The sequence below is a fragment of the Macaca thibetana genome, chromosome 14, assembly GCF_024542745.1.
Source record: "Macaca thibetana thibetana isolate TM-01 chromosome 14, ASM2454274v1, whole genome shotgun sequence".
In the NCBI taxonomy this organism is placed as follows: Eukaryota; Metazoa; Chordata; class Mammalia; order Primates; family Cercopithecidae; genus Macaca; species Macaca thibetana.
In genome coordinates, this window is record NC_065591.1 from 94,885,412 (window position 1) to 94,910,186 (window position 24,775).

General features: G+C 37.0%; 1 protein-coding gene across 1 annotated transcript; it reads right to left on the reverse strand.

The window, feature by feature from the left end:
• Positions 1-1,247: 1,247 nt before the first annotated feature.
• MMP13 (matrix metallopeptidase 13) lies at positions 1,248-13,647 on the reverse strand. The gene is made up of 10 exons (XM_050756845.1): positions 13,455-13,647; positions 13,121-13,362; positions 12,330-12,478; positions 12,024-12,149; positions 9,886-10,047; positions 7,979-8,096; positions 6,886-7,019; positions 5,752-5,911; positions 3,494-3,597; positions 1,248-1,859 (listed from the first exon to the last, which is right to left on the reverse strand). The coding sequence occupies exons 1-10, from the start codon at positions 13,572-13,574 to the stop codon at positions 1,759-1,761; spliced, it is 1,416 nt and encodes a 471-aa protein (XP_050612802.1). The 5' UTR covers positions 13,575-13,647; the 3' UTR covers positions 1,248-1,758.
• Positions 13,648-24,775: the final 11,128 nt, after the last annotated feature.

The following is a 24,775-nucleotide window of genomic DNA, read 5'->3' on the forward strand; positions in this document are numbered from 1 at the left end:
GAAATCCTGGGCTCAAACAATCCTCTAGCCTTGGTCTCCCAAAGTGCTGGGATTATAGGCATGAGCCACTGCATCGGCCTAAATATTTTTTTTTAGAAAGAAAAAAAAAAGAGGAAGAAGTGTCCAGCGCAGTGGCCCACACCTGTAATCCCAGGATTTTGGGAGGCCAGGGCAGGCAGATCACCTGGGATCAGGAATTCAAGACCAGCTGGCCAATATGATGATATCCCGTCTCTATTAAAAATACAAAAACTAGCCAGGCATGTTGGCACGCACCTGTAATCCCAGCTACTCGGGAGGCTAAGGCAGGAGAATCGCCTGAACTCGGGAGGTAGAGTTTGCATCTACACCACTGCATTCAAGCCTGGGCAACTGAGCGAGACTCTGTCTCCAAAAATAAAAATATTGTCAATGAACCCTCTTTGGGTGAGGAAAATTGAAATTATACCTAAAGACAAAATGTACCATATAGCAATTGTCTGTTGAAAATATATTTTTATTACAAACAACATAAACACTTCCTAATACATTTTGCAAATATGCATTTCATTTTCTTTGCCTGAGTTTTTATGAACAGTGTCTCTGAGCAATAGTTCTTCCCTTGATGGCCAATCATATATATTCAATAAGTGCCAAGCACCCTACCCAAGTATCAATAGGCACTGTGGGAAGTGCTGGGGGACCTTTTTAAATGCAGAGAAAAAAGGCATCGTTCCATATCTCAAGGGATCACAATCTAGTAGACTGTTGTTTTTTTTTTTTTAATTTGGATGTCTCTCTTTTAATATATATATACTTCCATTTTGCAAGATATATTTTATTTCATTCTATACAAGTCTTTAGAAAATAGCCTATATATCCAAGGCAAACTGAACAATTAAAATAATTAGCTAGGTAAAATAGGGTTAAAATGCAACTGTTAGTCTTAAATAATCAAATAATTTATGTAAAAGGGATGCCATGGCCTTAGACTATTTTGATAACAATTTTAACTTTGTAATGTGTGATTTCTGAAAAACCTGAAATATTTTAACAAAAAGATATCATCCTTCTTTATCCTCTTTAATATGTAAAGGAATATTTGCCTTATATGAGAGCAGACTTTGAGTCATTGCCAAAAGTGAAAATTAAACAGAATTCAAAGGCCACATCTACTATTCTCACCGCTGCTCTTTTGTCTCCTGTCTTTAGTGACTTTGATATTTTGTTAGTGTCTGTGTGAAGAAGGGCACATACATCTGAATATCCTCAGTGCAAAATGAATATTATTTATTTGGAAGTTACAGTCTATTTATTACAGACATTTTCCTTTGGTTTATTTATTTTATGTATGGCTCTCCAAAAATTCCATTTTCATACTATTTTATGCTTTTTAGTAAGAATGATTTATTCATTATATGAATGTGATTTACCTTATGCTCTTGTAAAATTTCCTTATAAATATATTTTTTAATTATGCTCTCATTGACAGACCATGTGTCCCATTTGTGGTGTGGGAAATATCATCAGCCATTGCTTTTGTACAGCAACAAGAATCAGGTGTTCCTTAGAGATCCTCCATTTCATTATTCTAACATTCTTCAATGTGGTTCCAGCCACCCATAGTCATATAGATACTACATATTCAAAGATAACTTACTGAAGCTTGTTCACAGAACCAAGCTTTCTCCTGATAGCTCTCCTTCCCCCACCCCACACTTCTGGAAGTATTACCCCAAATGCTCTTCAGGATTTAAATAACAATTTTTAGAAAGACACTTAGCACCACAATATGGAATTTGCTGGCATGACGCGAACAATACGGTTACTCCAGATGCTGTATTCAAACTGTATGGGCCCGTTGAAAAAATAGATATAACCTACAGGAAAAAGCATAAAGACAATTTCAGAGTTTGAAAATAATAAGGTTTTAATCCAGTTACTATTAACGGTTCAATCTCTTAGATCCCGTTTGTAGGAATCTCAACCTTTTTCTTTTTAAACTCTATTAGTGCTTTAATGTATTGCTCATAGTTGTTCCTTTTTAATTTTTTTATCTTTTTATTTTTATTTTTTAGTTGTTCTTTTAAGGTGTGAATCTTCCTAGACAGTTTTGCTACTTGGATTATCGGGTTTTTTTTTTTTTTTTTTTTTTTTTTTTTTTGAGACCGAGTCTCGCTCTGTCGCCCAGGCTGGAGTGCAGTGGCGCGATCTCCGCTCACTGCAAGCTCCGCCTCCCGGGTTCACGCCATTCTCCTGCCTCAGCCTCCCCAGTAGCTGGGACTACAGGCGCCTGCCACCTACGCCCAGCTAATTTTTTGTATTGTTTTTTAGTAGAGACGAGGTTTCACCGTGTTAAGCCAGGATGGTCTCCATCTCCCGGCCTCGTTATCCACCTGCCTCAGTCTCCCACAGTGCTGAGATTACAGGCGTGAGCCACTGCGCCCGGCCGATTATCGATTTTTGTGTGTGTATATGAGACAGAGTCTCACTCTGTAGTCCAGGCTAGAGTGCACTGGCAGTGATCTTGGCTCACTGCAACCTCTGATTCCTAAATTCAAGCGATTCTCCTGCCTCAGCCTCCTGACTAGCTGGGATTACAGGTGCATGCCACCATTCCCAGCTATTTTTTTTTTTTTTTTTGTATTTTTAGTAGAGATGGCGTTTTGCCATGTTGGTCAGGCTAGTCTTGAACTCCTGATCTCGAGTGATCCGCCCATCTCAGCTTTGCAAAGTGCTTATATTACAGGCATGAGCCACCGCACCTAGACTGATATTTGTTATAAGTTATCAATAATATCTCTTTTCATAGTTAAAGGAGGTCAGTGAAGTCAGGCCTGTAATCTGAGCACTTTGGAAGGCCGAGGCGGGTGAATCGCTTGAGGCCAGGAGTTCAAGACCAGCCTGGCCAACATGGCAAAACCCCATCTCTACTAAAAATACAAAAATCAGCCGGGCATGGTGTCAGGCACCTGTAATCCCAGCTACTCCAGAGGCTGAGGCAGGAGAATCTCTTGAACCTGGGAGGTGGAGGTTGCAGCGAGCTGAGATTGTGCCACTGAACTACAGCCTGGACGACAGAGTGAGACTCTGTCGAAATAAATAAACAAATAAAAATAAAAGGCTGAGAACATAATTAAAGTAAAAGGTCACTACATAGTTATGGTAGTTATGAGTCTTTATGTATGAATTACTTCCCACTCCACACCCAGTTTGAATTCTGGCAATATCTTTTGCATTTTTGCATCTTTAAGCGTAGCTTACGGTAGTGTTGAAGGTTTAGCATCTCGTATTTATAGAATTAGCAATCATTAAGTAAAATTCTCATTTATTCTCAGCATGTTATATTTTTGGTTTGCTGTCTTTGTAGGTAGTCACATAGGAACGATTAATTCCTTAACTGCCATACATTTATTAACACATCTAGGTCCTATCTAAAAACGATTTGTACAGAAAAGAGTTTTCAGGGGCTACAGAAGCTCCTCTTTAAAGTCAATGTAATGTAACTACTTACCATTTTTCTCGTAGACAGCATCTACTTTATCACCAATTCCTGGGAAGTCTTCTTCTATTAGTCTTGGATAGTCTTTATCCATAATATGGTTAGTATCATCATATCTATTTAAAGAAAAAAATACTCTTAAGTCAGTTATATTTCTTAGAAAGTACCTTAGAAATAATACAATAGATACAATAGCATCTTTCAAAATTGACAAGAATTTAAAAATTTTAAGTCCATTTAAAACGTCTGGTAGCTTTTTAACATTAGGAATGAGAATACTGAGTGTACAGTGGCTGCTTGACGAGTATTTGTTGACTTGCCCGAAGGCCATCTTTTTAAAGAGAGTTACAAGCTCATTTCCATTTCACAAATGGTGTATCTGTTATAAAAGTATGTCATTAGGAACGTGTTCTTAAGCATGAAATAAATGCATGTTTGTGCATTGAACAATTAGCTATTGATTTCCCACTATGTGTAAGACAACTTGCTAAACACAGTAATGGCTACAAAAATATTTAAGGTTTAATTTCTGTAGTAAAAAGTTGTAGGGGCATATGGTAATAATAAAGGTGGGAAGGGAAGCATAGTTTTCCCCTTCCATAACTGCATATTTCAAGCTCCTTCTCCCCTGCCCGCAGCCACACCCTAACCAAGCAAACATATCCTAAAATTAACCTAGGAAAACAGGCTCCCATAAGGTGCCACTACTGCTACTGATGAGAGCTTTTGAATATCCTGAAGGTACGTTCCAACAAGTAAAACATAACCACTGAACTACCAATAAAGCTAAGGCATGTGTTTACACATAACTGCAACACCAGGCAACAGAAGTGAAGCATGAGAGAGTAATCATGAAATGTCATGGGGGTACAGGAAACCGGGCAATAACCCCTGAATGGGGAAATCAAAGAAGACTTTGTAGATGAAATGATATTTTGAATGAACTTTAAACAATGGGCAGAATTTCAAGAGGGAGAGAGGCAGGGAAGGATCTCCTCGCCAAAGAAAAAAAAAATTGCATAAGAGAAGCGTAAGGGAATACAAAAGAACAGCATATCTGAGCTGCAGTAAGCAATTAATCCTGACTGAACCACATACTTCTTATGGAGGGTAGGGAATGAAATGCAGTACCTGGTAGAAGCTGGCAGTGATTTTTAGAATGTTGTAAACGTCATTGTCAGAAATAAGTCAAAAGGCAAAGATGATATATACAGGTATGTGCGTGTGTGTGGGTATGCATGTGTGTGTGTAACTGTGTGTATGTAGAGATGGAGGAAAGTTTCCATTTTAAACATTTCAAATGCAGGGTACTGATGAGATATTCCCATTTCCAAATATAGACTTGAATCTGGACTCCTAAATGTTGTTGATGTCAACGCTGCCTGAATCTTTACATATGTTTTAAATATTCCAGCTTCACTTGCCCTTCAGAAAGTTTCACTTTATAAACGATGGGCCTGTCAGCTTCCTGGTCAACCTCTTGAGTGGATCAGCTAACTCCACAGAGAGGAGGGCTTTCTCTCTCAACTAATCTTTTCCTGTACTCATGCTGGTATCCTCTTTGGCCATGGAAGATGGAGCTACATGTAAATTAAGAGAAAGTGACAAGAAAGAGAATACAGGAGAAAGATTAGAAAGAGATGGTGTCAATCGGGTGCGGTGGCTCACAACTGTAATCCCAGAATTTTGGGAGGCTGAGGCAGGTGGATTGCTGGAGGCCAGAAGCCTGACCAATGTGGCAAAACCCCGTCTCTACTAAAAATATAAAGATTAGCTGAGTGTAGTGGCACATGCCTGTAATCCCAGCTACTTGGGAGACTGAGACACGAGACACGAGAATTGCTTGAATACAGGAGGCAGAGGTTGCAGTGAGCCAAGGTCATGCCACTAGACTCAAGCCTGGATAACAGAGCAAGACTTAGTCTCAAAAAAAAAAAAAAAAAAAAAAAAAAGAAAGAAAGAAAGAAAGAGGGTGTGCCAAAGATGGTTGAGAGGCATAACAAATGGCTAAGAAAAGAATGTTCGAGAAGAGGAATGTTTTGAGTATTATATATATGTGTGTGTGTGTGTGTGTGTGTGTGTGTGTTCAAGAGAGCTTGAGACTTTTAAATGCATATCTGAGGGGCTGCCTGAAAGAGCTGACATGGAATAAAAGTGAATGACTAGTATGACATTTACAGTAGTGTGTAGGAATATTTTCTAGTAGTGACAGATATTTGAGGCAGTTTGTGGCTATGACACAGATGTGTCAGTACATCCTGCTGCCATACCTCCAGACCTGGTTTCCTGAGAAGAGGAGAGTCTTGCCTGTATCCTCAAAGTGAACAGCTGCACTTATCTTCTTAACTTCTTTTGGAAAACCCAGTTCAGATATTTTTTTGGGATAACCTTCCAGAATGTCATAACCATTAAGAGCCCAAAATTTTCTACCTGGAATGAGTGAAATAACAGTTTTATTATCCAGGGAAATCTATTAAGACTTACCTAGGTAGACATGTGCTTAAGGGCAGGCCCATTTATACATTTAGAAATATTAATAAAATATTTAGTATTTACAGTCATCATGTTTATGAAACATAAAAATATAAGGATTCTTGAAACAAAAAAATAAAATTTAGGATCTTAATTTCCCAGTTATGAATATAGCTAATCAAATATCACAATTAACTTAGCAATTTATTGGTTCTGAATATTAAGTTTAAAGCTAGGTAAAAAACACATTAAAATTTCTACATGAATAAACAACACAGTAGGAAGGGTTAATTAGATTGAAAACTCAAATTTTATACCAGTTTGAAAGTTATTTTCTTCTCTGAAAAGTAGGTTTATTATAACATTAATATTATAAATAGTTGAACAATAGAAACAGTGTCAGCAGAAAGTTATGTAGCCATTTTAAATTATGGTCATAAAGGTAAAGTAGCAATTTGGAAATTGGTCATAATTTTATGTCAAGGAAAGCAGTAGATTATAAAAATGTATCTGTACTATGAAAATAAATATTTTAAAATATGTGTTACATAATGAAAATGAACAAATGAAATCAACTGACTATTCAGAAGGAAGAATGATTCATAATATTTTTTCCACTTTTTCAGAATATATATTGTTATAATGTTTTCTCAATAAACAATTTTTAAGAGGAACTAAGAGAAAAAACTGACATGATTCATATGAAAGAAAGAGTGGATATGACAAGTCTAACAATGTAGACCTTTTATATGTTCAATTTGGAGATTCATGGTAGAATGGTTTCAGGTACTTTCTGGCTTTCATTTTTTTAATACTTGGTCTTTAATTTAGGTATATTTTCAGTGGTGATCATTTTACTGAATCTCTATTGGCATCAAGTTCAGCACTGCCTCCCCTGGTCCTGTGCGAGGCCTCCTCTGTGGAAAGCTTACCTCTGAAGATGAAGATGAGGTCATGAGAAGGATGCTCATAGGCAGCATCAATACGGTTGGGAAGTTCCGGCCAAAATGATTTCGTTAAAAACAGCTCTGCATCAACCTGCTGAGGATGCAGGCGCCAGAAGAATCTAACACAAAAGTAAAATGGAGTTTTCTGTCACATTTTTAAGTGCTATATTTCTATCCTGCTAGTCACTTCTCTCCACAATAACACAGATAAGTTAAATACAACCAATACCTCCCACCTGTGAAGGGGAAAAAATTCCATTACCCTTTCAGTTCCAGTGACAAGTTGTGCTATCCTAACTAGCGTAAGGTATTCAACTTTGAAATCTCGCAGAGGCTTTGCGAGGTCTCTAAGTTCTTTGTGGGTTGAAATTGTCTTGCTCAATTTTGGGTATCTTGCTAGGGGCAAACAAATTTGCCAGGCATTGTGTTGGGCTCCAGAGAGAAGATATGAGTTACATGAACTATGTCTTCCACGGTCTCATGGCCTGGGAAAACTGATACATGAGAACCACACCCCGTCCCATGAGTACAATTGTAGTTAGAGTTATAATAGAGGGGGTAAACATGCTATTGGATCACAGATGAGGGATCAATGAATGAATGAATGAACAAATACGCATACTAGAACAATGTAGAAATTAAAATTTTATATTGCATTTCTAGGTTCATTTCATTCTATCTCTCGAATTCCAACATATGTATCCAGAATCAAAGTCTTTCCATGCCAAAACGAATCCGCGTGGGCCTAACGAGTAACCATTTATTAATACAGCAATTACTTTCAATGCTTGTCTGTTTTTAAAATAAATTGGATTTCTAGATTTTCTTGGTTATATTTACAAGAAAGACTATAACTAGAGATGTAAAAACAAGCTACACAATGCCAAGGTTGTACACTGAAAAGTAAAACATTTATCCATCAGTCATTTATTTGGTCTGAAATATGGAAGTAAGCTGCCTGCCCATTTTTACTGTTAACTTTGCCTTTGGAAGTCTGACAGGATGTTTTGGCGATATGCAGAAACAGCTTCACAGATGTTTGTTGCATACAAACTTTATGAAAGAATCTCAAGAGTACCTGTCTTTAAAGATCATTGTTTCTCCTCGGAGACTGGTAATGGCATCAAGGGATAAGGAGGGGTCACATTTGTCTGGCGTTTTTGGATGTTTAGGGTTGGGGTCTTCATCTCCTGGACCTGCAGTCATGAAAGGCAAGAGAGAAGTTATGAATGTGACATTACTGAAAACCTGGGTCACAGCACAACAGGCTGATCTGCTGATGGACAGTGGGAGAGGGTTTTCTCCAGGAAAAGCAGTAGGTCCTGGGGCTCCTACATTATGGTGCAAGTACCATGTAATCTTCCTTCCTTCCTCCCCTCTACTTCCATCCTTCAAGACCTCTCGAGATTCTTTAGAACTATAAACTTAGGTTTCCTGAGGTTGATGATAAAAATGAGGGGAAAAAAGCAACAGACTTTGAAGAAATTTTCCCTACACCTTGCACAATCTATTGATAGACTGCTCTTGAAAACTAGACTCCCCTCAAAGCCATTTTTGATGGTGTATTTCTCCTGCGAAAGCCCTCATCTTGCCTCCTCCTCTTGACTATTTTACCAGCTATCAACATCAAATAATGTTGCTTCACCAGTTTGCCATGGTGCAGCTGTATCTCAGCTGTGACAAGTCAGGCCTTCAGCACTTATGTGACTTGCCAAATGTTGGTAACTTTCCAACCAGCTCCCATGAGTGCAGACGGGATGGGGGTGCAGTACACAATAATAATCCTACACTGGTTTTTTTTTTCTGTCTAGTTTATATTAGTTCTTTCATAAGTCCCTGAGTCATAATAATGTAGAAATAATAACTGCAAAATAAATTTGCAAATTCCCTTTGCCATCTTCAAGTTCATGCCCATGGCTATGCTAGTTACTGTGATAGATTCAAATTTAGAAGGGAAAAGAATGGCTTGGGTGATGTGAGCAAGTTTGCTGAACTATGTGCTCTAGAAATGTTTACACTGACGACTGTGCACTGTGGCTTTAACTCTATTTATAACAGGTCATCTATAAATAAATATTTGGGTTGAGGTTTAATTATTTTGTAAATATTATTGAAAATTTGGGGGGTAAGTGAAAAGGAAGAATTTTTTTTTTACAATGGTTACTGTAGATGTTGATTAAAAACTACCACAGGCCACTTGAGAGGTTTCTACTGTGCCAAATTGGACTGGTTGAAAGAGTACTTGGAATTTCTAAAAGCTTTAGGAACTCACTTTCACCACCAACCATATTACTATAGGTATGCTACTTAAACTCTACATGGCTTTGTTTCTTCAATGGTTAAATGGGGAATAAAATATTTTTCTTTCTTATTGCAGAGGTGTTTTGAAGGTATCAAATGCACATTGCAATGTATAAAATACAGATACAGGGAGTTATAGTCTGCAAAAAATTGGAGAATGAAGTATTTTCTATTTGAGTGGGTAGTTAGATTTGGAAAGAAAAAATGGGTGTGTTTTCCTAGGTTTTAGTAACAACACCAAGAAAGCAGCATTGGCAGTGGTGAATTCAGTTAGTAGAGTCATGTGTCGCTTAACAACAAGGATACATTCTAAAAAATGTGTTGTTAGGAGATTTTGTCATTGGGTGAACATCGTAGTGTATACTTACACAAACCTAGATATATAACCTACTACACATATACGCTATATGGTACAGCCTATTGCTCCTAAGCTACAAACCTGTCCAGCATATTACTGTACTGAGTACTGCAGGCACTCGTAACACAATGGTGAGTATTAAGTGTATCTAAACATAAGAAAGGTACATTAAAAATACAGTATTATAGTATTATGAAACCTTTGTCATACATGAACTTCACTGTACCAAAACATCATTATGCAGCATGACTGCTATTTAGAAAATAAATGCATGGATTTCTTCTGCTTTTATAACCAATCATATTCTATTTCTATAACTGAGTTACCATAGAGAGATTGGATCCCTTGTACATCATCATCAGGAAGCATAAAGTGGCTTTTGCCGGTGTAGGTGTAGATGGGAAACATGAGTGCTCCAGGATCCTTGGAGTGGTCAAGACCTAAGGAGTGGCCGAACTCATGGGCAGCAACAAGAAACAAGTTGTAGCCTGTAAGAAAATAAAGAAACAATGAGAAAAAAAGGAATTCCAGTGACCAGGTAATGAAAGGAGTATCATTTTATCTATTTGGTATGTTTCTTTCTTCGCTATATACTCTTTCTTTTCTCTTTCTTCACTCTCTTACTTTTTAATATCAGTATTCAGTTGCTTGAAGGAAGATTCAAAGTATTGATTTAATTCTTATAAATAATTTAGTGTTCTTTTGATTATAGCTGCCTACACAATTAGAATGTCAACAGATTACTCTCATGTAATTAGTAACTAATAAGGATTTACCATGAAGACACTAGGACTCCTGATTTGCTCTTAGTATTCTCAGGTCAAGTGAGGGAAGTGGACAGAGATTACCTTAAACGAGGAGTGGGGAAATCACATAGGGTGGTACCTAGCTAGAGTTCTGCCCAGAACATCCTCCAATCAGGAGGCAGCACCCAAAGGGACCGTACCAAGGATGGAGGATGCACTAAATAGATTCTCTGTGTATACTCTTGGGAGCAAATTCCAACCAAATGATTCGTTCTAGAACGTCTCTAGACTCTGGGATTTGAAGAAACAGAAACTCTAGACATGATTAGCCATCTTTACTCTAGAAGACCACTATGTCACTGTATTTACATTGTTCCCTCTAAGCATTCTGTCTGCCAATTTTGAGCCTCCTAATACAGGTATTTCAAACTGGAAAAAAGAGAATAAAACACTAAAAGAAAAACAAGAAGTGTAAGGCTATAGGATTGTTGTTACTTGTGCTTAGATTACCTGAAAACTAGAGCCAGTGGATTCCATTTGACCTTAAATTTCCTTTGCTATTGCAGCCTGTGCATGAAGAAAATGAACCAACCTAGCAAATCTTGCAGACCATGAGAGCAACTAGAGGTCGCATAATCTGAGTGCCAATTCTTCATCAAATGACTAGTAATGGGTACTGCTCTTGGCCTTCCACTGAAAAATGAATCCAGACTGGTTTGTGGATGTTTTCATTCATTTCAGTTAAGTATTTCAAACCCAGAATTTACAAAGGAACCTACATTTGAGGCTTATTATGATTCTGCCTTAACAATGCTGTATCTTATTCCTTCTTCCTGAAACCGTTCTTACCTCTGAAATACCCAGAACATATATATGTAAATTTTCACTTTTCCCTCCACAGACAGATTCTAGGTATTAGAGTTGAGACACTGAACATGTAAGGCCCAGTTTTATTCTTTGGAAAAATAATCTTTCTTGTTTAAATGAATAATAAAATCAGCTGTCTATGAAGACAACCTCTACTTGTCATAACTAAGTCCTAGTTAGAACAATCTATGGCTTTTCTTCCTAAATTAACATTCCCAATTATTTTGAGACTTGAAGATTCAACTACTAACTGATTTCATTCAACATGCAATTTCATTTTGCTCTTGTAAAAACAACTGCCACTTTGTCTGTTTCATGCTGTTTGGGGTAAGACTCTGTCTAGATTTTTAAGAATGGTGTTTGTCATATACAGACAAGACTGAATCAAGCAACTCATATAATGGGAAACAGAAATTTGATTGAACATATTTCTACCAAGGAAAAAATTATTTCATTTCACATCTAATTCATGTATGACCCATAGATCCAACCCTGGTAGTTTTTAGTTATATATTTATAATAAACTGTACTTCTTCAACATGCCAAAAGGTAATTTGCAGTAATAACATATTGGCTGACAAACATAAACATTTTGGTCCTACTTCAGAGTTCATTAGTATCCCTCAAGCCACAGTGACAGATTAAGTAGATTTTGTTCATTTTTTAATGTTGAATATCAATTTGTAGAAATGTCACTTGTAGAGACACTAATATGTCTAAGATAAACTTTATTTAAGAAAATATAGTCAAATACCAAATATATTTAACTTTTATGTGTTTTAACTTCCATACCAGTGTGTTCACTGTCTAATCTAACAACACATAAATGATATCTTTATAAGAAACATTACCTTTGGAACTACTTGTCCAGGTTTCATCATCATCAAAATGGGCATCTCCTCCATAATTTGGCCCAGGAGGAAAAGCGTGAGCCAGCAGGCCAGAGGGCCCATCAAATGGGTAGAAGTCGCCATGCTCTACACACAAAAGCAAGGGTTAGGAGTCTTATCACATCCAGGAGTACTTAGCACAGGTGTTTGGTAAATTGGTGTTGAATGCTTTAAAAAGTAATGAATGACTGAAAGAAATAATTTTAAAATGGAACCAACTAAGAATTAGAATATAAAAATGTTTTAAAAATAAATGTGCATCATTACCCTTAGTTCCAAAAGAGATCATGATGTCAGCAATGCCATCGTGAAGTCTGGTAAAATTCAGAGGAGTTACATCGGACCAAACTTTGAAGGCTTTTTTGAACGCCTTTTCAACTTCAGAATGAGTCATATCAGGGGTGTAATTCACAATTCTATTTAACAGAGAAAGTTTCAATTAAGTTTTTGGAAAGTGACAGCTATTTTAGAATACATTTTCTTGGTATATTGCTCTTCAATTCAAAATGCAATAATTTCTTTGAAAGTTCTACTAGAGGTTTATTGTTTCAAAGAATGTATTAATTATGATGCCATACAAGAATAAAAAGTCAAAAATTCAGACATTTGAGTATCTCCGAATATCTGACCATGTGGCACCTGAAATTAAAATTTTTCCAAAGTTTAATGTAATTTATTTTGCATGCTAAAAGTTTGAATTACATTGATAAAGCCCAAATAAATGAAATAGCTCTGTAAAGTTTCTAGAAAGAGAGGAACTCTTCATCTTTAGAACCATTGTGATAAATATACCTAATGCACTACGTTTGCAAATTTTCTTTAATCTACTTTTATTTCTCTTTTGATTTCATTTCTAAAAGAAATACTTTGAGATGCCCACTAAAAAATCATGCTGGGTTACTGTGACAATAATAGATGTTATGAGGCAATCTCGGCAACCACATTAAAGCTATTCTGGAATTTAACTGCCTATTAAATAGTAATGCCTACTTAATATTAGACATTTAATACAACAAGAAAAGGCTAACAAATATGAAAGAAAGATAGTCTATAATTACCTGTAGGTTAAATTCATTTTGGACCATTTGAGAGTTCGAGGGAAAACGTTGTATTCACCCACATCAGGAACCCCGCATCTTGGTTTTTTCATGACATCTAAGGTGTTATCGTCAAGTTTTCCAGTCACCTCTAAGCCGAAAAAAGACTGCATTTCTCGGAGCCTGTCAGTCATGGAGCTTGCTGCATTCTCCTTCAGGATTCCCGCGAGATTTGTAGGATAGTAGTACGATCTCAAGTAGCGCTAGAAAAGAGACCAAAATGAACCGCGTTTCAAAGAGAAGGACATTTCTGAGATGTACCAACCGCGTCATCAGGATTGGCAAGATACTCTACCTCTGCAAACTGGAGGTCTTCCTCAGACAAATCATCTTCATCGCCACCACTGGGGAGGGGCAGGGCCCGACAATGAGTCCAGCTCAAGAAGAGGAAGGCAGCCAGGACCCCTGGATGCATCTTGAATGGTGATGCCTGGTGACTGTTGTCCTTCCGCAGAGAATACCTTTACTTTTATAGGCCTGCAATGGTGAGTCATCACTTATGGATAGGTTTCCACTTCCTAGTCACTTGAAGGTAAACATGCTTACATGGCGACTTTTTCTTTTCCCTCCCAAGTGTGGTTTGTGGTAGAATTTGAGGGAAATATAAATGACAGCATCTCTTGTTTCAGCAGGGTCTCAAAACCCATCTGGCAAAATAAACGGCCTCCGCATATTTATGGATACTGTGGGAAGAAGCAGAGAGTAGTACATTTTTTACTTCACTTAGCAAAAATGTTTTTTTTCCCTTCTGTAAGAAACTAGCTACTTTTACTTCTTCAAATAATAAGTGTATCAAGATGGCATGTTTACTTCCATAAAGAGAAACTTAGTACTGCTTCTAGAATGTTTACTACATCCTGGTATAGTATAAACTGCATTTTCTCTAGAGTAACTACAGAAAGATATCTTGTGTCTACGTGAAGCCCACGATATTGGACCAAAACCAAGCTAGAAGACTTGGAGGTGCTATAGCACAACCACATAATTGAGCCCCATGGTTGGAATTTAAACATACTGGCAAGACCTCTCAACGAATATGTAGTCCTGCATAAATTCCCTACAGATCCAGACAGAGGTAGAAGAATTACATTGGAACACAACGACTGTAATGGCTAGCACAAACAGGGATTACTGCATTCTAGGTTTAAAAGGCATTATCTCATTTAATCCTTACAACAGCCACATAGGTGCTGTCAGAAAGCTTGTTTTCCATTTTACATAGGAATAATCTGATACACTGAGAAGTTAAATACTTGTATATGGTCATATAGTTTATAAATGATACCATGATTTGAACCCAGGCCGATAACTCAAAACTCAGTGTTCTTGACCACCATCCCTGTCTACTTATGACCTCCACCCTTTCCATTCTCAGATATTTTCTTAAAAGCTGAGCTGTTTGGTTCCTACACCTCAGGGAGTGCCCAAGAAAACTAGGGCTGCGGTAGGCCAATTTCAAGTTTCTTAATTTTTAATTTTAAGTTTGAATAATAGAAGTACTCTTGGTCCAACCACTCAGGAAAATAGTCGTAGGGGCCTCTACCCTATTACTCCTTTCAGAACATCACACATTCAGTATGGTGAAATCAAAGTGCCATCTTTGGTCCCCTGCAGAAGCAAATGGGTAGAGCAATATAGGCCATGATCTTTGGATTTATTGGACTTCTTTAAATAAATGATTGGAAATGCAAGTTAATTTGAGTGACTAAGAGTCAGAAAGAAAATGATGCTCAGGTCAGAAACATACAAAGACAAAGAGAAGGAGCATGAATACAGCTTTAGGGTGAATACGAAATGGGTATTCTAACATATGAGTAAAATGCTATAATCTAGAGTAGCCAGTGCCTTAGAAAAAATCAGAAAAGCCTACAGCATATACGTGATCATTTGAGGGAAATTTACTATATGCCTTTATCCAAACAAAATACTGCCAAATATACCCTTTCAAATAGATTGTTTCCAGTGAGTTCAGGATTAGATTTGTGCTCAATCAGGAATGCAAAGCAATAATTTATTTTAAGTTGCTTCCGTGTATCATAATATTTAATTTTGAGACTGAGTGAAAAATTATCCAAAAAAGTTTGATTCATCTACTAAACTTATAAAAGTTAGTTTATTAGAAAGCATTTGTTTTTACAAATAAATTTTCATAATATATTAAAATCTCATTAGATAATAAATAAGAAGTGCTTAAGAAGCTGGAAAACAAATGACATTTTATTAAACATTTGAAAGTGGAGAAAAAGAATCGAGTAGGCTAACTGTTCTTACAGATTTTCACAAATTTGTAGAAATGTGATCACTTCAAACTAGAAGAAGCTTTTTTATCTATCAATTTAATGAATATATTAATTGAGCATCAGCCATATGGGATACCATGCTAGTCTCTATGGAAATGAAATGAAGGGTAAGATGAGGGCCTTTCTCTTAGGATCATTACAATATTACCACACCCATTAAAAAAAAAAACCTTTTCAATGAAAAATGAAAATAAATACATGCCACTATTTTTCAACTTTAAAAATAATGTTTATTATCAAACAACTGTAATATTTTACTAGTTTCTCATTCCATTTGGGAACATAATCAGCACAAAATAAAAAAACACAGAAAGGTTAATGAGAACATACTATTATATGTTCTGTAGTTTTCTTAAGTAGAAATAAATAAAAATTCCTCCAAAGATTAAAATAAACATTAATTCATTAAGAAAATAATCAGACTGCTGGTTTATGGAATATTGTTCATGGAAAAGTGTTTTTAGATGGTGATAGGGCTCATCACATCGTAATGTGTTGGCAAACTGCTTGTCAACGCAAGTCCTTCTATCAGTTGTTAATTGTTAAACTCAAAGTCAAGCCTTCTGGTTACCACAGTGAAATGATTTGTGGTTTCAGATGTCATCTTTAACACAACAGGGCTGGGCTGAGCTGGTATTTAAAAACGGTTCTAACAAGTCTTCCAAATCACTGGGAAATTTGAAAACCTGTAAAATGAACAAACAAAACCGGACTAAATTAAAATTATGTATTTACTGCTGATTCAGACATTAGCAATATGGGACTTTTTACAACATAGGTCATCATCAGTTTTTGAGTTCAAAACGCCACCCAAATGGGAACCAAAAATGTCTATGAACAGCCAGATACTAAAGCATAGGGAGGTCCCAGACTAGGAATAACATGAACAACTGGTCATCTGAGTTGGATTAAAATTATGAAAAATCGTGAAGTTGAAGAACCATTAAGATCAAGATGTTGGCTTCAGGGTAGGGTATAGTAAAAACTCATTGTTGATGGCACTTAGCGGTATGTCTATTTTTCTAAAATGTAAGTGGTTTGACTCTGCAAGTGCATGAAGTAATAATTTTTTGTAGACACTCTCTGATGGTTGCTTTGTTCTACCTTCTGATTTCTCTTTTTCTTTCATAACCTCACGAACTGGGCTTAAATGGTCTTAAAAAGGAGAGCTAGCTGGGCACAGGGCATGCCTGTTGTCTCAGTTACTCAGGAGGCTGAGGTTGGAGGATTGCGTGAGCCCAGGAGTGAAGTTTAAGGCCAGCCTAGGGCAGATAGGGAGGCCCCATTTTAAAAAAAAGAAAAAAAGGAAAGCTAAATTTCTTCTAAATTTGAACTTAAGCACTACTTTTGTACAGTCATGGCATCATCCACAGGTGTGAAACAAAACAAAAGAAGAGCTCATTTTAGATGCTGTAGCTACAAAGAAAAGGTTGGGCAACTTAGGAGGTCATTTACTTTCAACATTTGAATCGCATGCTCTTCAGAGATGCTATACTCATACTGGGTTGATCCACAAAAGTTACTAAAAGAATTTACAAGACGTAAAAGAAATTATTTTTGGTTCTTATTGGAGTATAATATCTGAAAGTCAAGTCCTAATTTCCTGGGCTCCCCTCCTAAAGAATTTTAATTTTTTTGTGTGTTTGGTTAAAAAAGAGTGGTTACTGAATGTCCACCTTGGCCAGAATTAACCAAATACTCTAAGAGAAAAAAACCGGGAATAGAACACACATTCCAGCCCAATCCCTCCCAAATGTCTTTGAAAAAGGAAAAATCTAGATTGTTTGGTAGTGAATAATAGAAATGAAAACAAGTTAGAAAAATGGAGAAATGCTTTAGTGGTTTTAACAAGCAATTTTGTTATATTTAAGGATCCCTAATGTTTAAACAATGAAGCAAATATCTATTTTTAAACAACTTAGTCTCACGTTGTTACCTTAATTCACTAAAGTAGAAGTCATTACATATTTTTAAAAAAGCAAATTCTCTGATTTAAAAAGTAATATATGAAAACAGAGTGTAATGTTATTACATAATGTTTGGGAAATAAAAACTTTTCTCAAAAGAAAAAAATTACTGTAACATCTCAAGATATTTTAGATAACCTTCCTCCGTACACACACACACACACTACATACACATACATATAGTATGTGTGTGTATACATATTCCTCAACTTACAATGGAGTTACAGTCCAAATAAACCCATCATAAATTGAAAATATCGTAAGTCAAAAATGCATTTGATTCAACTAACCTACCAAATATCATTGCTTAGCCCAGACTACCTTAAAAGTGCGTGGAACACTTACATTAGCCTAAAATTGGGTGAGATCTTCTAACACAAAGCCCATTTTATAATAAAGAATTTTGAATCAAAATTCAAAATTTGAAGTACAGTTTCTACTAAATGCATATATCTTTTGCACCATTATAAAGTCAAAAAATCATAAGTTGAACCATCATATTGTAATGGAGTGCAAGTCCAGTCGCTCACTGCTTGCAGAGTCCAGTTAAAAGGAGTGAGTCCTGGTAGAAGGTGACCCTATTTCAGAGCTAGCTGAGGGGAGTCAGTACAGGCTCCTGCCTTGAGGGCACCACCTCAGTCTTCAGGCAGAAGACAGGGGCTTTTAAAAGGAGGGCTTGGCATGAATGGCATGTAGGGGAGGAAACAATGAGGTGTGGGGTCTACGGGACTTGCTTCGAATGTTTTATCTATTGGGTGGTCTGGCTGGAGCCATCGCAGGCAGAGGTAAGCTGTAAATTGAAGCAATCTCCTGGTGGAAGAGAGTTCCAGAGACCTGATTTGCTTCAAGGTTCCATCTGTGGAACTTCTAAGTAAACACATAGTTAGATAACCTTGCTGTGCCTGGTAGAGAGAAAGTAAAGGTTATAATTGCATTGTTTAAAAACTAAGTAAAAGGGATAAGGGTGTGGTGGCTCATAGCTGTTTTCTCAGCATTTTGGGAGGCCGAGGCAGGCAGATCACCTGAGGTCAGGAGTTCTAGACCATCCTGACCAACGTGGTGAAACCCCGTCTGTACTAAAAATGCAGAAATTAGCCGGGCGTGGTGGCAGTTGCCTGTAATCCAGCTACTCGGGAGGCTGAGGTAGAATTGCTTGAACCCAGGAGATGGAGGTTGCAGTGAGCCGAGATCGCACTAGCACACTCCAGCCTGGGTGACAGAGCGACACTCCATCTGAAAAAAAAAAAAAAAAAAAAGAAAGAAAGAAAGAAAGAAAGAAAGAAAAAGGTAGAGGGGAAAGAAAACAAATTCATTTTTTCTCTTAAAAATGGAGTACTCATCTATAATATGTCAGGACCGTCTTTCTCTCTCTCTCTCTCACACACACACACACATACACACATACACACACCTCTCTCCTTAAAGTTGATTTATTGATATATTTAGCCTATAGTCTATCTTAACATATGTAAGGCAAGAAACATCATAAACTAACTCTAAATTAAAAGAAATATTTTGAAGTGTGGATGGATGTTCGTTTCTTTTACCTCTCCAGTGATCCAGCCCTCAACTAAACCAATGGAGCCATGTAGGGATTAAGAGCACAGGCCAGGCCTTGCAGTCAGATGCACCAGCCAAAATTCCAACTCTGCCGTTTATGAGCTCCCTCACTTTGGGCAGTTCATTTCATTTTCACAAACCTTCCCTTCCTCCTCTGTCAAGGAAGGGTCACATGAAGGCTCTCATGAGATGATACAGGTAAAGAACTAAACTCACTACATGGCTCCTGTGAAGAGGGTTATTATATTCATTCATTTATTTGTTCATTCATTAGCTCACTCATTCACTGTCAGAAACTGTTCTTGGTTCTAGAGATAAGTGTTTGTAACCAAAACAGACAAAAATTCCTGCTCTTGCAAAGCCGACATTCTAGTGCAAGGGATGACATATTCTTCTTCAGTATCTTTCAATCAATTTTCATCTCTCCCCTCACCTCAGTAATTCATCTCTACATCGTCACTATCTCCTGTCCTGCCCTCTGTTGTCTCAGAACATTAGCCTTAGCTGTCTTAACCTCCCTACACTACCACCAACCAATGATGGAAACTTTAAAATAGGCCTTGTTCTTCTTGCAAGTATTTGTAGTTATTATTATTATTATTATGAGACAAGGTCTCACTCTTTCACCCAGGCTGGAGTGCAGTGGCACGATCTTGGCTCCCTAGAACCTTTGCCTCCTGGGTTTAAGCGATCCTCCCACCTCAGCCCCCTGAGTATCTGGGACCACAGGTGCATGCCACTACACCCAGCTAATTTTTTTTTACATCTTGTAGAGATGGAGTTTCTCCATGTTGCTGAGGCTGGCCTCAAACTCCTGAGCTGAAGCAATCTGCCTGCCTTGACCTCCCAAAGTGCTGGGATTACAGACATGAGCCACTGCACCTGCTGTATTTGTAATTGTTGAAAGGATAACAAGCCTCCAAGCTTCAAAGAATCAAATGTCTAATAATGGAATTCCAGACATGATGAAAGGCACCCTAACTGTGATGGGGAACATAATTGGGGCTGTCCGGCTTCCATGTATCCAGCAAACTGAGACTAGCAGGACCAGTATGCCCCGATAGATGTGGAAAAGCCTGCATACATCCTGACAGGAGCCCTCCTTTCGCAAGGTGAAGTGAGGATAATAAAACTAGTCTTATAGGGTTAGTGTAAAGCACTTGGCACATGATAAGAGCTCAATAACTGCAGTGGTAATGAGCTTTTGTTGTTGTTTACATTGTTCATATCAAAGCACCTGGAAAATGGGAAATGCTCAATGTGTGGTAGCTAAAAAGATTAAATTCTGAATTAATGATAACGGAGTTTATTCGATGTTTATTTTGGCACTGTGAAAACAGTTGCTGATTCTCCAGCAATAATAGATAGACATACAAGAGAAATTCAAATCTGAGGCTTTAGGTTGTTTCAAAGTATTTAGCAATATTCACATAAAAACAATAAAAATGTCAATTACAATAATTCTTATTGAGTCAGCAAGCCATCAGGCAGAAAGTACTTGGCAAACATAAGTATTGTATGTAATTGATACAGACACACACACACACACACATACACACACACAACTTCTTAATTTCACATTTGCCCAACTGTGGGGAATTTTTGCAGAAAGCTTTTCTACTGCTCATTAGGTTACTATGAGAAACATTTTGTATGCCAGCTCATAATCAGAATGACACTTTTGTCCCTAATAAAAAAGTAGAGACATTGTAGATAGATATTTAATGTCTGTGTTGCCTACCTCTTCATATAACACTTAGTCAAAATGTCAGTTAAGAATAGGAATATAAAATAAAACAGTCAAGCATGAAATAAAGACTATTGTCTTATATCTGAATGTATGACAATATGTTTTGTTTGTGAATCACTGTAAATAGTTTCACCACACTGCAATTTAAATGATTGACAATTGGTAAACTCTGTTACACTTTCTTCAACCGCTGAGGGAAAAAACTGGGTCAAGTCAAACCTTATAGTGTTACCACACAATTCCCGTGGTGTTAGCTTAACCCTCCAAGACCTCAAAAAGCATTTTGTTTGACTCTGTTTTGTTGCCTTAATTGCCATTTAGGGATAGGAGCTAGAAATCCCAATATTTTGACCACTTATGTACATAAAATGGACAAAGCAGTTTTCTCTGAAAAGGGAGATTTCTGTAACTTTAACCACTCTTCAAGTTCAGTGACCACATTAAATCCCAACTGAAGAATATTCATCTTTACCTTTGGAATCATTTGTCCAGATTTCATCATCATCTAAGTAAACATCACCTTCAGACCCTTACCAGGAGAAAAGGCATGAGCTGGCTGTCTAAAATGGTCCATCAAATGGGGAGAGATCACCATGTTCTAAAAGAGAAAGAACTCAGAAAATAACTGTGGGAAAATCATCAAGACAATAACAAAGCCTATCACTTCACATAGAGGGTATTCGGGATATCTTCAATAAAGAAAATCGTTTCTTCATTTTTATCTCTGCTTCCGAAGAAGATCATGATGTCAGCAGTGTCCCAGAAAAGTCTATTGAAAGTAAGGTCTCATCACTCCAAACCTTGAATGCTGCTTGGACGGTGTGGTCCACAGTTTCAGAGGGTAAATCTGGCATGTAATTCCCTATTCTGACCGACATACATACACATGAGAGGCATTTCAGTAAGCCTCAAATATGACATTTTAAATATTGTTGCATTTTTAAAAATAAATTCTTTGGTGATTATTTTTGTTCCTTAGGGAATCAGAAATCTAAGGTACACCATGATATATTAAAGTTTCTTAAGAGACAGCCTTATTTTTTATGTGTTCATGATTGTCCTTGGCTTAAGAAAATCTAAACTGTTCTATAATCACCCAAGGTTGAAAAACTTAATAAGTCATTAGTAATTTTAAAAAAGGTTGTACAATTCCATTTATTATAAAATGTTTGAATGTATTTTATATTGAAGTACAAGGCAAGAAATAATTGAGTACAACTAATAAATTAACATTCAGTCTGTACTACAGACCAACTAGTGATATACTAAAAGGTTGAATTGGTATTCCGAGTTCTTAGACACAACATTAAAAAAAATTGTTGTAAAAAAGGTAAAAGAATCATTAAGTTCATAAACCCTTAGAAAGAATTAGCTTTCACTCTCTTTGATTTGCTTTTTGAGTAAAATTAAGCATCAACACAGAAAGACTTTAAAGTGTTTCCTTTCTCCAACATTTTGCTAAATGAGTTTTATGCATAGTATATAAAATATTCAACTCTATTAGCAGCCTTTAAATCAATGAGATTTTTCTTTAAAAGACATTCACTAGTAGAGAAATATCTTTCAGATGTACTTGAAGTTGAGTGCAAAAATGTTTCTTGTTCATCTTTATATCCCTAGAGATTAGCCCTAGGCCTATTGCATATTAGGCACTATATTAAAATGTGCTGAATGGATGAACAAATGAAAAAATAAATGGAGACAAAGGAAAGGCTCAAGAAGATTATCTACAGATTTTTTTTTTTTTTTTTTTTTTTTTTTTGCTAGAATTAGCTCATGTCTTAATCCTTCACTTCATTTGAGTTGTTATAGAATCTCACTTGAGAAAGCATCAGCTCCACTCAATGATATGGGCTAATATTTGTTGATTCTGAACTTTCTAAATTTGGAAGATGATTTGTTGTACCTAGCTACTACAGTAAAGAGACAACTAATTTTAGCTTTTTCCTAAGGTTCAATTCTCATTGATAATTATTACACAAGAAAAAAAATAAAACCATTAGTACTCTGTCATATTTTGTAATTTAAAATTTTTATTTTAAAGGTATTTTAAGCCACCTAGAAATGACTTAGTAACTCAGGATTCAAGTAGCAGAGATATAGCCTGATATGGAATACACAGAAGTGATTAGTGGATGATATAGACTTGTAGATCCTCAAAATACCCTCAGAGATCATCTAGCTTAATTCCTTTATATTACATTGAAAAACAGTTAAAAGACATTGAGAAGCTTCCTTAAAATTACACAAAGTGATAAACTTGGTGCAGGAATTAAAATCACAGACACCTGGCTAGGATAGCCCAGAATGCTCTGTATTACCCCAAACTACTTCTTAACACATGAAGATGCGATCTGCAAAAGCGAACCCTGGCAGCTATAGCAACATGACACATTGTATAGAGAAAAAATTATGAGTAACACGTTCACCTGTAGGTCAAGATACCAGTTAGCTGCTTCATTTTCTGAGGGAAAAAAAATTATACTCCACTGCATCAGGAGTTTCACACTTTGGCTTCATCACCAGGGCTAAAGTTTCATCATCCAGTTGGCCATTTGATTCTGGACCAAAGAAGGCCTGCCATAGGCTGGGGTCTGTTCTGCAGGAGCTTGGAGTTTCTCCTCTGCCTGTGTGTTGATCTCAAAGGAAGTTGATAAAAGGCTTTCAAATAATGCTAGAAAGAAAGCACACGATCATGGCCATTAAATGAAAAAACAAATGCTCAATTAGGGAAACACCAATAGGAAGGACCTGTTACCTCTGCAAGATGCAATTCCACTCCACATGGGTTAGGATATCTCATTCTCTAGAAGTACATAAGGGAACTGGTAGCAGCCAGCAGACAATGAGATTCCAGAGCACAGAGGCAATTTTCTCTGCCACTTAGTGGTCAGCAGATACCTTCATTTGGAGGTGAGTGCTTGGAGGGTGATAACATGGGCATCTGCCTCACTGAGATGCTTTTATAGGGTCAAAGGGGTTGGCACAAGATTCATTTCTTATCCTTACTTTATTTGCACTAATTTTTGTTCAAGTACAGAGCATGTGCAGCACACTTTTTTGTCCAAAGTAAAAGTTTTTATAGGTTAAAAACAAAGGCTTCATTCCTTGGTTAATGTCCTTAAATGTAGAATGTAAGTTTTGCCTTTTTGAGGATTTCATCTCTAAAACTAGCTAGCAGTAGGCAGCTTGTAATTTGTCCCTTGACATGGAAGGAAGAAAGACAGAGAGAAAGAGAAGGGAGGAGGGAGGGAGAGAGGAAAGGAGGAAGGGAGAGAGCAAAGGAGGGAGGGAGAGAGCAAAGGAGGGAGGGGAGGAAAGAATAGAAAAAGAAAGAGGAAGGAAAGGAAGGGAGGAAGGGAGATGGTTTAGAAGGGAAGTGGCATTTATTATCAAGTCACTGATGGGCCAGACACTGTCCTTGTGTTTTCGCTCTTATTTACTACAGTGAGTCTGTCCCAGACACCTAGATATGAATATGTACAGAACTAGACAGGGCTATAAGACTAGGAAGAATTTTCCCCAAAAAAGTCATGACCCAAGGGCCTTTGCTATGAGTTTGCCTCAGTGTGGGAACTCGTCTATTTACCTTGCTGCCAGGATGATTTTAATCATTAGTCTAATCCCAAGTGGGATAATATAATCCAGATGTAGGAATTCAGTCATTGCCTGGTAAATCATCACTGAGGATTTGTGTTACATTTTTTCAAAACCAAAATTATTTCCCAACTTTCCAAAACATCGGCAAACAGAAATGATTAGGCAGATTGGATCCCCTCTTGTACAAATATGCAAATTGATGAATCTGATCAAGCAAGGGGTAGAATTTGATCCATTCTTCCCCCAGGAGGAAATGCTTTACACATTTTGGAAAGTCCTACACCTGTCAGTTTGTGCTGACTTCAGAGTGCTTTCAGCTTGAAGATGTAAGAATATTGCATAACTGTTAGAAATTGAGACATTTATGTTAATTTTCATTTGCTCTCAGGGTATTTTGTCATATCCAAATTGAATTAATGACTTTGAATCTGTTTGCTCT